Here is a 12714-nt window from a genome sequence, read left to right as displayed (position 1 = left end):
CCAGAAACTGAATATGCTGCCAAATGTGTGAGTGCTGAGGGGGGCATGGAACACAGCCTACACCCCCAACTATGTCTGGGGTAGGACCGGAGGGGGGAAAGTCAGAAATGTTTGCTGTTCAGGGGCGCCTGGGTGGCTCGGTTGGTTGAGGGCCGCCTTTTATTTCGGCTCAGGTCACGATCTCACGCCGTGCAGTGTGGAGCCGGCTTGGGATCCTCTCTCTCCCGCTATCTCCGACCCTCCCCGCTCCAATAAATAAATAAACATTTAAAAACATGTTTTCTATTCAAAACCTGCAGTCTGTCAGGTCTGTAGGGAGAGATGTAGGCAGGAAGGGTGGGTGCCAGATGCAGGTGGCACAGGTAGACTGGTGCAGGGACCCCCCCCCCCCAGAAGGGTGGTCTGGCCAGGGACTGCTCCCTCTCTGTGCCCCCTCCACACCTGGCCTCGTCCCCTACCCTGGATCCAACTTCCTCAGGAGGGCTCTGTGGGCTTTTAAAGATCACATCCTCAGGGCGCCTGGGTGGCTCAGTAGGTTGGGCATCAGACTTCAACTCAGGTGATGATCTCGAGGTTTGTGAGTTCGACCTCCGCGTCGGGCTCTGTGCTGACAGCTCAGAGCCTGGAGCCTGCTTCGGATTCTGCGTCTCCCTCTCTCTCTGTTCCTCCCCCCCTCTCAAAAATAAACATAAAACAATTTTTTTAATAAAATAAAAAATAAAGATCTCCTCCAACCACCAGAGAGTGTAGGATGAAGTCCCTTGGCATCCGGGCCCCAGAGACCTACCAGCTCACCGGTCCTTAGCACAGAGCCCAATACCAAGAGGCCCCCCACTTTCCAGGGATCAGGACACCCACACACACACACTTTCTAGGGATCAAGACAAGACCCCTCACTTGGCCAAGAAGGTCTGACTGGGCTCCAGATGCACACGGTGTCATCTTACAACACACACACACACACACACACGCGCACACACACATGCACACACATACGCACACACATGCACACACGCACAGACACACACGCACCTGGACCCTGGACTGCTGCTGTGCGGACATCTTGTTCATGGCTTAGAGCCCCCAGGGAAGCCCCCTCACACCTCCCCACCCAAGGACCTCTTTGGATCTTGGGAGAGGTTGCTGGCAAGGAGAGGTCTGGGCATGGATTGAGCCTCCGGTCACTTGAAGTTCTGGGTCAGAGGTGGCCTGCTCAGGTCACAGCTCTAACTGCTGGGCCCATTCGTATCCAGACCTCTCCAGACAAATCTGGTCCTCCTGGAAGTGGGTGGAGGGGCAGCCCCTGACAGAGCTCTCGAACCACAGAGAACACAGCCTCCAGCTCACTGTCCCTTGTCTCTCTGAGCCTCGGCTTCCCCGTGTGGCACAGAGGGGTTCTGGGGCCCTGCCTCCTATTGTAAGCCCCCCTGGAAAGCTCAGCCGTGTTTCCCAGCCCTCCAGCTGAGTCTTGGCAGGGAAGCGGTGAAGACTTCTGAGAATTCTGGGGAGGGGGAATCGGGAATGTGCCCCACGGGCTGTAGGTGTGCTGATAGCTGTGACATAGGCCTTTGAGACCTGCACCTGCCACCTGGCCCGAGGGAAATGACGGGAATTAGCAACTTGTGACCCAACTGTTCAAGTCCCAGGATGCACAGCCCCTACCCAGACGGTCAGACAGGGTCCTGCAGGGAAGGGAGGGGCTCCGGGCTGAAGTAAGGCCCACCCTCTCTAAGGAGCCCTGAGATCTCCGCTCAGCTCCTAGACGAGACGGGTCCAAGCGCTGGCCATTGCCGGACACCAGGTAAAGGTGCTCCAAGTACAGAATGGGGCAGTTCCTTCGTCCACTGCTCATTTCAAAGACCTGAGGGGTCCCGTCTGTGGCAGCGCAGGGTCACCCCGTTTCCGCTAAGTGGCCCAGGCAAATACAATGAACACCCACAAACTCTGTCGGCCTGTGCCATGCATCAGCTGGTCCTTCCGGAAGCAAGGGCAGAGAAACTTCTGGAAGCAGTTTATTGTGGGGGAGGGGTGAAGGTGGGCTGGGCAGGAGGAGCTCTGTGCAGAAAATGTCCACTGGAGGGGCCCGAGTGGGAGAAGAAGGATCTTCCGTGGTTACCAGCCACAGCAGCACAAAAATCAAAGGGCCTAGATTACATCATGCCCACGGAATGGTGGCTTATGAGCAAGCCCCCTCAAAAGGCACGAGTGACATCAGCAAAATGTCAGTGCCTGCGTCTGCTTTCTCGTTCCAGCCCCTCCGGAAGCCCCCACCCCCCACCCCTAGCCACAGGCTGCGTGGATGAGTAGAGTTTCTGTAACTGGGCAGTGCGGCGAGAGATGATCTTTATCTGCTCGTCTGCGTTTTCCAATCCTTTATGAGCAGCTCGCCACATTTCTGCACAATCACCTGTTCCAACCGACATGGTGACCCCTGTTCCTGTTAGCAGAGGGCCCTTTAAGGAGCCAGGCAGTAACCAGAAGGGGGTGGGTGGTGGTGGTGTGGAGATGGGAATCTCAAAGCCTGTACCTGTACCCACAGTGGGCCCGGATGTGGAGCCAGGTGGGGGCGTGGAGGAGGGGCCGCGTGGGAGAAGGAAGCTGGAGACACACCAGTCGCCGTGCTGAGCGTGTGCCTTTGGGGCTTGTGGGAGGTACCAGCTCAACACCCAGGCTCGGGGGTCAGGCAGGGCCTGGGGTAGATGGAGGCTGGGGTTTTTCAGCAGACGGGCAGGGGGTGAGGGGTCGGAGAGTGTGCTCAGGGTCAGTGTGGCAGCAAAGAAAAGCTGAGTCTGTCCACCTTCCCATCCGATGGCAGAGCTGGGGCAGCCAGGCAAGCGAAGGGCGTCCTGGGTGTGCGAAGGGGGGAAGAGCGGGGAGGTGTGGAGAGGAAGCCCTGGGCCCCAAGGATCTGGCCCCTCCACCAGCCCCACAGCACTTTGCCATAGCCTCCATGCTGTCCTGGGGACCCCTGATCCCCAAATCAATGGTGTGGATTTGCTGTCTGTTGGAGGGTACGGTTTACATTGGTTTGTTCCCTGCTGAGTCCCACGCCTGTGGGGACTCGGTGCTGATGAACAAGGGACGGCCCTGTCTCCCCTTGGCGGTGTTCGGGCCAGGGCGGGAGCACTAGGAGATTTGAAGACAGGCTGAACAGGCCTTTGGGGCGACCTTGGGGAGAAAGATGGCCCAGGAAACAAGGAGGGTTGGTGGCCAGAGCTGAGGCTCTGCCAAAACCAGGGCTCGGAGTCACCTGCTGGCTGCGGGATGCCCCGCAGCCATGAAGGACATTCGCTCTGTGGCCTGGCGCCCCAGCGGGAGGGCCCCATGGTCCTGGAAGGCACGCTGAGGTCAGTGGGACTGTGCCGTCGATGGGCATTTGGACAGCCGGCCGCCGTGCAGTCCGCCCCGCCAGAAGCCTCTCGTTTCCCAAAGTGCTGCTGCGGGGACCCACTCACAGGTCTGGCAGGGCAGGGGGTTTGAGAGGCCTCGAGAAAGAGCTCTCTCCTTCAGGGGAACACATAAACCCGAAGGGTCGCTCTCAAAAGTCCCCTTGGGGACCAGGGCCTCAGGCCTCCTACTTGCTCCCATTAGCACTGGGGGGGCCTCGGGCCCACTCACCCAGGTTTAGGGTCTGGGGGGGAGCAGCTCCTGAATTCCCCCCACAAGCTGCTGGGTTGTCCAAACCCCACCCCCAGGACGCTCATTTAGGCCTCCACGTCCCACCACAGGTGCCGGGACGTGCCCAGAGAAGGATGAGGGCAGGGGTCCTGGGGTCCCTGAGCAGTCGGCTTGAGCCCCCTCTCCAGCCAGAGGTGGGCACAGCCCCAGCCCCCGCGCCCCCCCCCCCACCACACGTGTGCAGCCCCCAGACCACCAGTGCCCGGTCAGAGACCACATGTGCCAGTGTCGTTTATTGGGGGGGGGGGGGCACCACCCTGGGCGGGGAGTATGCACAGCATACATAGCAGAGCCCTGGGTGTCAGCCCAGGAGCACCTAAAACGGCGCAGGGTGGCAGGGTGGGTGGTGGGAAGGTGGGATGTGGCGGCCCGTGCTTGGGGGCGCCCCACGGCCCCTCAATGTCTAGCAGACCCTCTGGGCCCCTGGCCTGGCCGCTCAGATCTTGGCCAGGGTGGAGTTGGCATCGGCATGCTCCTCTTGGATGGGGGTCCGGAAGCTATTTCCACCTGGGGAGGAGGAGAGGGGGGGAGGTGGGCAACGGCCCCACCCCTTCGGGAAGCCGTCTGGGCTGGGGACACACTGCGCACTCACCGGGGGGTAGCCGCCAGGCTCTGTGGTGCAGGAGCAGGGCCAGTGCGGCCGCCACCGGGGCAAGCAGGCCCAGGCCCAGGCCCAGGACAGCGGCCAGCTGGGGACCTGTGGGGAGGCGGGGCCTGCTGAGGTTGGGGCCACCAGAGGAAGCAGTCCACCCGCCCCAGGAGGACCCCGACAAGGGCAGAGGGCGTCTCTACCCCATCCTCCCCCAGCCCCCTTCTTTTTTGGACTGGGGGGGGGCCCTGCTGGGGCAAGGCCAGGCCCCCTTACCCCTGGGGGGCTCTGCAGGGGGTGTGAAGGGCTCCTGTGAGGTCCTAGGCCAGGCTGTGGTGGGCTGGGTGGTAGGGGGCCGGACTGGGGGGCCCTGGGTCTCCCAAGGCGTGGTGGCTGGGGGGCTCCTGTCCTCACACACGGCATCTGAGCCTTGGCTGGCCGGCCGCAGCGTGCGCTTTCCCGCCAAGGTGCAGCTGAGAAGGGCAGGGGGTGCAGATCAGGCCATAGGTCTGTACCACCACCTCCCCTGCCTCCTGCCAGACCGACGGGATGGGCCCAGCACCGAGACAGGACCGGGGGATGTGGGGAGCAGCTGGGGACCCACACTGGATCACTGTGTGGGCCGCCAAAGACCTGCCCGGGCCCCTCACCCCCCCCCAGGGGGCCTCACACCCTGCAGGGTCTCCAAGGCCACTGCTCACACCCTCACTCCCCATTTCCCCTCCCTCTGCTCCCCACAGTCTCCTCCCAGCCGGCTCCAGCCCAGTCTTGCCCTCTCACACCACCAGCTTGTTCGTCTCTTCCTGCCCCCACCACGGAGCCCCCAGCTACAACTGACTGGTCTCATAAACTCCCAGGGCCTGGGAAAGAGTCTCACACACTCCTCGCTCCGGCCCAGCAGCCAGGCTGGTGGAGGAGGCTGGACCCGGGGCTGAGCGGGCAGGCAGGGGCCATGGTGGGGCCAGGGTCATGGGCCATGAGGAGCAGGAGTCATGAGGGGACCGGGCCATTTGTCAGGGCAGCAGGAGCCAGGAGCACCCCACCCCCAGCCGGCAGCTTCCTGCTCCCAGGCCTGGCCCCTTGATCCCCAGGCCCCCAGGACACTCACTTGGTCCAGGGCTTGCAAGCCTGGTCATCACCTGGGGAGAAATGTCCCGGTGGGCACGGGGCACAGTCTGCAACAAAGACAAGGACAATCTCAGTCCATCCCCTGCCACCTCAGGGACCTGGACGCTGCAGCCACTGGGGGCTGGTCCTGGAGGGCTAGGCGCTCACCTACCGTGCCCTCCGGAAGCTCCTCCCTGCCCACATCCACCCACTGGCCAGGACCCGGTGCCCCGCCCCCCCCCTTTCTGGGCACCTGTCTGTTGGGGGAAAGGAACGTGGTGGCAGGACTGGGATGGGGGTACAGGGGAAGTGAGAGCGTGCGATATGGAAGACATGCTTCTTTTACAGCTCCTGAGGCCCCCCCAGGCACGTGACCCTGGCCTCTCACACACGCACTGCCCCCCACCCCGCCCGGGGCTCACCGCACACACTGCCCCCCCACTCCGGGCTCACCGACTCCACGATCGTAACCGTCCTGGGGCTCAGTGCCCGGCCTGCAGCGGCAGACGGTGTCCTGCGTGGGTGTGCATCTCTGCTTGGGCTCGCTCCCACTTCCTGGGGGGGGGGGGGGGGGTCAGGTGAGGCAGGCACAGCTGGCAGGGATGCAGAGAGGCCGGAGGACAGAAGCCGAGGGTCCCCAGACCAGCAGCCCCACACAGAGCCCCTGGAGGCCATATTCCTCTGGCCCCTAGGGCATCCGGTGGCCACGGCAGCCTCCCTTCCCACCTTCCCTCAGGCCTGTACCAGGACCCTACGTGGCCCTTGGGATCCAGGTCTCGTCACCCCAGAGGCCACCTGGCAGGCACATGCTCCTCCCTGACTCCGCGTGGCCTCAGCCCCCCTGGGAGGAGGAAGGTTCTCCTTGGGGACCTCCGTGGTGTGGCAGCCCCATTGTGGTTTGGGGTTTGTTTCTGTGGCGCTGGGGGCCTCACGAGAGCACCGGGCGGGGCGACGGGACGCAGGTGGGGGGCCAGGGGCCAGGGCCGGGGTGGCGCTCACTCTGGTTGCACTGTGTGCAGGGCTTGCAAGGCTCGTAGTTCACGGCCTCATTGTAGAAGCCGGACGCGCACTGGAGGCACTTGGTGTCCTGGTCACTGCTGCAGCGACTCTCCATCCCATAACCTGCAGGACGAGGAGGGTGGACTCAACCTGCCCAGCCTCTGGCCCGGCCACTGTCCCGAGTCCCCTAGTCCGTGACACCTGTGTCCCAGGACCCCATCTGCACATCCCCGTGTCCCAGGCCCCCGTGTTTCTATCTCCCTCTCCCCATTCCTCACCCCATGTCTCCCATCCCCATGTCCCTTGTCCCCATGTCCCTGTCCCCCTCTCCCCATGCCTCCATCCCTATGGCCCTTGTCCCCTTGTCCCCATGTCCCTGTGTCCCTTTCCCCGTGTCTCCATCCCTATGGCCCTTGTCCCCTTGTCCCCATGTCCCTGTGTCCCTTTCCCCCTCCCCGATCCCCATGCCTCCATCCCTATGGCCCTTGTCCCCTTGTCCCCATGTCCCCGTGTCCCTTACCCCGTGTCTCCATCCCTATGGCCCTTGTCCCCTTGTCCCCATGTCCCTGTGTCCCTTTCCCCCTCCCCGATCCCCATGCCTCCATCCCTATGGCCCTTGTCCCCTTGTCCCCATGTCCCCGTGTCCCTTTCCCCGTGTCTCCATCCCTATGGCCCTTGTCCCCTTGTCCCCATGTCCCTGTGTCCCTTTCCCCCTCCCCGATCCCCATGCCTCCATCCCTATGGCCCTTGTCCCCTTGTCCCCATGTCCCTGTGTCCCTTTCCCCCTCCCCGATCCCCATGCCTCCATCCCTATGGCCCTTGTCCCCTTGTCCCCATGTCCCTGTGTCCCTTTCCCCGTGTCTCCATCCCTATGGCCCTTGTCCCCTTGTCCCCATGTCCCTGTGTCCCTTTCCCCCTCCCCGATCCCCATGCCTCCATCCCTATGGCCCTTGTCCCCTTGTCCCCATGTCCCTGTCGCCCTTTCCCCCTCCCCGATCCCCATGCCTCCATCCCTATGGCCCTTGTCCCCTTGTCCCCATGTCCCTGTCCCCCTTTCCCCCTCCCCGATCCCCATGCCTCCATCCCTATGGCCCTTGTCCCCTTGTCCCCATGTCCCTGTGTCCCTTTCCCCGTGTCTCCATCCCTATGGCCCTTGTCCCCTTGTCCCCATGTCCCTGTGTCCCTTTCCCCCTCCCCGATCCCCATGCCTCCATCCCTATGGCCCTTGTCCCCTTGTCCCCATGTCCCTGTCCCCCTTTCCTCCTCCCCGATCCCCGTGTCTCCATCCCTATGGTCCTTGTCCCCTTGTCCCCATGTCCCTGTCCCCCTCTCCCCATGCCTCCATCCCTATGGCCCTTGTCCCCTTGTCCCCATGTCCCTGTCCCCCTTTCCCCCTCCCCGATCCCCATGCCTCCATCCCTATGGCCCTTGTCCCCATGTCCCTGTGTCCCTTTCCCTGTGTCTTCATCCCTATGGCCCTTGTCCCCTTGTCCCCGTGTCCCTGTGTCCCTTTCCCCGTGTCTCCATCCCTATGGCCCTTGTCCCCTTGTCCCCATGTCCCTGTCCCCCTTTCCCCCTCCCCGATCCCCATGCTTCCATCCCTATGGCCCTTGTCCCCTTGTCCCCATGTCCCTGTGTCCCTTTCCCCGTGTCTCCATCCCTATGGCCCTTGTCCCCTTGTCCCCATGTCCCTGTGTCCCTTTCCCCCTCCCCGATCCCCATGCCTCCATCCCTATGGCCCTTGTCCCCTTGTCCCCATGTCCCTGTCGCCCTTTCCCCCTCCCCGATCTCCATGCCTCCATCCCTATGGCCCTTGTCCCCTTGTCCCCATGTCCCTGTCCCCCTTTCCCCCTCCCCGATCCCCATGCCTCCATCCCTATGGCCCTTGTCCCCTTGTCCCCATGTCCCTGTCCCCCTTTCCCCCTCCCCGATCCCCATGCCTCCATCCCTATGGCCCTTGTCCCCTTGTCCCCATGTCCCTGTGTCCCTTTCCCCGTGTCTCCATCCCTATGGCCCTTGTCCCCTTGTCCCCATGTCCCTGTGTCCCTTTCCCCGTGTCTCCATCCCTATGGCCCTTGTCCCCTTGTCCCCATGTCCCTGTGTCCCTTTCCCCCTCCCCGATCCCCATGCCTCCATCCCTATGGCCCTTGTCCCCTTGTCCCCATGTCCCTGTCCCCCTTTCCTCCTCCCCGATCCCCGTGTCTCCATCCCTATGGTCCTTGTCCCCTTGTCCCCATGTCCCTGTCCCCCTCTCCCCATGCCTCCATCCCTATGGCCCTTGTCCCCTTGTCCCCATGTCCCTGTCCCCCTTTCCCCCTCCCCGATCCCCATGCCTCCATCCCTATGGCCCTTGTCCCCATGTCCCTGTGTCCCTTTCCCTGTGTCTTCATCCCTATGGCCCTTGTCCCCTTGTCCCCGTGTCCCTGTGTCCCTTTCCCCGTGTCTCCATCCCTATGGCCCTTGTCCCCTTGTCCCCATGTCCCTGTCCCCCTTTCCCCCTCCCCGATCCCCATGCCTCCATCCCTATGGCCCTTGTCCCCTTGTCCCCATGTCCCTGTGTCCCTTTCCCCGTGTCTCCATCCCTATGGCCCTTGTCCCCTTGTCCCCATGTCCCTGTGTCCCTTTCCCCCTCCCCGATCCCCATGCCTCCATCCCTATGGCCCTTGTCCCCTTGTCCCCATGTCCCTGTGTCCCTTTCCCCCTCCCCGATCCCCGTGCCTCCATCCCTATGGCCCTTGTCCCCTTGTCCCCATGTCCCTGTCCCCCTTTCCCCCTCCCCGATCCCCGTGTCTCCATCCCCATGTCCCTTGTCCCCATGTCCCCATGTCCCAGGTCTCCATGTCCCCTCTCCCCATGTACCTCATCCCCATGCCCCCACAGGCATCCCTCCCCAGTTCTGTGGCCAGACCACTCACCTGGTGGGCACTCGCTACAGCACCTGCCGTCTTTGGGGTAGGTGTTCCCGACACAGTGGAGCGCAGCCGCGGTGCCCAGCACAAGCCCCAGGAGCTGGACAGCTGAGTGAGGTGCCCTGGGCCGCTGAGCCCCCACAGCCACCCTCATCTCTGCCCGGTGCAGGAGTCTGGGGTTTTTCCTTGCAGGATGTGGCTATAAGGGCTGCGGGGGAGGGGTGGGGAGGGAGGGAGGAGGAGGGGACCAGGAGGAAGGAGGCCCAGGAAGGGCTGGCGACCCCTGACCCGGGCTGGTGGCAGGAAGGCAGCCTGTCTGGGATGTGGGCTTCTCTTCTGCCCCGGGGCCCGGTCCCCATCCCCTCAACGACACCTACTAACCTCAGGCTCAGCCAGCTGGCAGCTGGGCACCAGCCCAGACCCCTCCTGCAGCATGCAGACAGACCCCGGGGCCAAAGTGCGGCCCCACAGCCCCCTGGCCCCTGCCAGGCCCATCCGGTCTACACCCACCCCCGCCCCCCGACACGGGACCCCTCTGGCTCCCATCTCACCAGGGAAGCGGGGCACCCTGGATGCCTTCCTGCCCTGCTCTGCCCACTCAAGCCACTTGGAGGAGGGTTGGTCTCAGAACCCCTCCAAAGCCCGCTCCTTCTGGGCACCCACTCTCCCTGTACAGGGCAGGGTCGGCCCCTCCGGGGGGACAGGCGGCTGGCTATTCCTACCCCCCCCCCACACACACCACACAAAAGGCCACGTTCACGCCAGTCTTCACCCCCTCAGCAAAAGGGTGCACAGAGGACACGGGTGAACTGAGGCAGCACACTGGGTCGGGAGACAGGCCCTTCACCATCTGGACCCGTGACTGGGCACCAGCTCAGGGGGAAGAAAAGGAGTGCTCCCGCCTCCAGAGCACGGTCCCTGGCACAAGTGCCCAGAACTAGCTCAGAGCAAGCGTGCACACGTGGGAGCACGTGGGAGAGCGTGTGCAGGTGTGGAGCAGTGTGGCAAGCAGGCAGGTGCGGACGCAGGGGGGTGCTGGTGTGGGAGAGTGTGCGTGAGGCTGAGCGTGTCTGAACACCGCAAGTGTCAGGGACTGAACTGTGTCCCCACGTGCTGAAGCCAACCCCCAACGTGGCAGTGTTTGGAGATGGGGCCTCTAGGGGGGTGGTTAGGGCTAGACGGGGTCAGAGGGCTGGGCCCTGACCCCACAGGACCGTGGTCCTTTTGGGAGAGACCCCAGGAGAGTCTCTTCCCACCTTGAGGGAGGGAGGGTCTCTTTGCCTGGCGAGGACAAAGGAGAAGGCGGCATCTGCCACCAAGGAGAGAGGCCTCAGGAGAGAGCAGCCCTGCCCACACTTGACCGGGGCCCCAGGACTGCCGTTTAAGCTGCCCCACGCATGGTGCTGTGTTCGGACGGCCCCACGGACCAAACGCCTGCAGATGCATCCTGGGGGCAGTGTGCCCAAGAGCACGTGTGAACCTGTGTCCGTGCGCGGGCACATGTGTGTGTCACCGGCCTCACGTGCCGGGACGTGTGTGAACACCCAGGTACTTCTTTGGGGTGGGGGTGGGGAGTCCTGTGAAAACAAACTATCAGCACCCACTCCGACTCCCCGGCCGGGCAGAGGCCAGCAGGACTCTGCGTGCCGTCTGCCGGCGGGGCCAACTCTGCCTCCCCACGAACTTTAGAGGCCACATCAGGCTCTCCCCACCCTGCCCCACACCCACCCTGGGCTTAGGGTGCCCCCACAGCACCAAGGCAGCAGTAAAGACTGGAACGACCCAGTGTGCTCCTACGGAGCGCGTGGCGCCCTCAGACACAGATCTGGGTGGATCCAGGGCAGGCGGGGAAGGCCCGTGTGCAGGAACTCTGTGGTGGGTCAAGGGGGAAGGACACAGGCACACGCATGTGCGCACACCAGACGAACGTGTGCATACGTGTGCATTTTCTCTTACACCCCTCGAGGAAGGGGACGCTCTACTGTGTCATTTTTGTACCTTTCAAATCACAACCGTGAGATGAAATTAACCATTCAACAGTTACTTTAAAAAGTTTCAGGCAGGGGGCCTCCCTTGGGGATGGGACGAGAGCGGGGTAGGAGCTGGAAATCCCCCTCCCCGAGAAAAACAGGTAAGGAAGCTGAGCTCCCCCGGCCCGTCTGTGGGAAATTCCTCCTGGGCAAGGCTGCCAGGGAGGCGGCCACGGCCCACAGCGGCCGGGGCGGAGGCAGAGGCAGCTCTCCCAGCGGGCAGGGGGCCACTCAGGGTCAGCCTTCGCCACGCCTGCCAAGTGAGACGGGGTCCACACAGGGAAGGGGATCAGGGCGTCCAGACGGCCGGGTGTGCGTGCATGTGCATGCGCGTTTGTGTGTGTGTGTGCGTGCACGCCGTCTCCCACAGGTGGTGAGAAAAACCTTTTCTTAAGTTGACAAAAACAAACCAGAGCCTCTGAGGTTGAGGGAACAACCCGGGGGTCTGGTGGGCAGCGCTCCCCTCTCCGGCGGCGCCGGCCTCCACCGCCTGAGGCCCTGCACACCTGGCCCATGTATCCGCATCGGTCCACAGCGGCCCGTGGAGCACAGACAACTAACTGTATGTCACCCGCTCGATCCACCGCCATCCTGTGGGCCCAGCCGACCCCCCCCCCCCCCCACCAGCTCAGCCCACACCTCCAAGTGTCACACACCTGCTTGCTGCTGATGCACCCACGTGGGCCTGGCCACCATGGGGACCCCTCCCACCACGCACTCTCGTCCCTTCTGAAGTCTTTCCTCTTGTTTGCCTAGAAACCAGCCCAGGTGTCACCGCGCCCTTGTTCCTCTGCAGCGGCCCCGCTCCCACGCTTTTCGGAAGCGGGTCCCTGTGGCAAGGGTGGACCCACTGGCTGGGCGAGCTGTCCGCTGAGGAGCCACGGACCACAGCGCAGGGCTCCTGAGAGGATGGCCAGCAGGGAGGGGGTGGGGGGAGCAGAGACCGGAGGTGGCAGCTGAGAGGCATGTGGGGTCAGGGACTGCGAAACCCTCACAGTTCAATGCCCTCCGTCCCCAACGCCAGTCAAGCACGGGGCAGAGCTGACCCCCAGGAAGGACTGGGACAGCATGTGTGAGAAATGCAGGTCTGGTGGAACCTCAGCCAACATCGCTGTCCTGTCCCCAGGCCCTGACCACCGGCTCAGGGAGACTCCAGGCCCCCACAACCAGCCGGGCTGGGGGCTCTGAGGCCAGTCTCGGTGGACTCCTGAGTTCTCACCACCCCCCACCCCGGTCCCTCCCCTAAGGGCTTGTTCTCAGATCTTCCCTTTCTACCAGGAACTCCGGTTCCCTTGCCCCCCCCCCCACCCGGCCCCTCCCAGGGGGTCTCACCCAGGCCCAGGCTTCAGGCTCCTGACTTTAAATCTGTAGCCCACACCCTTGGCTTCCTGCGAAAGCCATC

The 12714-nt window shown here is 63.5% G+C and overlaps 1 protein-coding gene across 1 annotated transcript; it reads right to left on the bottom strand.

Annotated features, from left to right (window-relative positions):
* Nucleotides 1–3903: 3903 nt before the first annotated feature.
* On the bottom strand, nt 3904–9632 carry TNFRSF4 (TNF receptor superfamily member 4). The gene is made up of 7 exons (XM_053889210.1): nt 9289–9632; nt 6374–6496; nt 5828–5929; nt 5376–5442; nt 4544–4740; nt 4271–4375; nt 3904–4185 (listed from the first exon to the last, which is right to left on the bottom strand). Exons 1-7 carry the CDS (start codon nt 9434–9436, stop codon nt 4115–4117), a joined length of 813 nt encoding a protein of 270 aa, XP_053745185.1. The 5' UTR covers nt 9437–9632; the 3' UTR covers nt 3904–4114.
* Nucleotides 9633–12714: the final 3082 nt, after the last annotated feature.

This window comes from Panthera pardus, unplaced genomic scaffold, assembly GCF_024362965.1.
Source record: "Panthera pardus isolate Hobbes unplaced genomic scaffold, ASM2436296v1 HiC_scaffold_11, whole genome shotgun sequence".
NCBI lineage: Eukaryota > Metazoa > Chordata > Mammalia > Carnivora > Felidae > Panthera > Panthera pardus.
The sequence above is the reverse complement of the archived record's forward strand: the minus strand, read 5'-3'. Positions and strand labels throughout refer to the sequence as shown.

Coding starts and splice junctions, on each gene's coding strand:
- TNFRSF4 (XM_053889210.1), bottom strand. CDS start 9,436: ATGAGGGTGGCTGTGGGGGCTCAGCGGCCCAGGGCACCTCACTCAGCT. Junction 5,930..6,373: donor CTGCACACAGTGCAACCAGA/GTGAGCGCCACC, acceptor CCCCCCCCCCAG/GAAGTGGGAGCGAGCCCAAG. Junction 4,376..4,543: donor CCCTGCAGAGCCCCCCAGGG/GTAAGGGGGCCT, acceptor GCCTCCCCACAG/GTCCCCAGCTGGCCGCTGTC.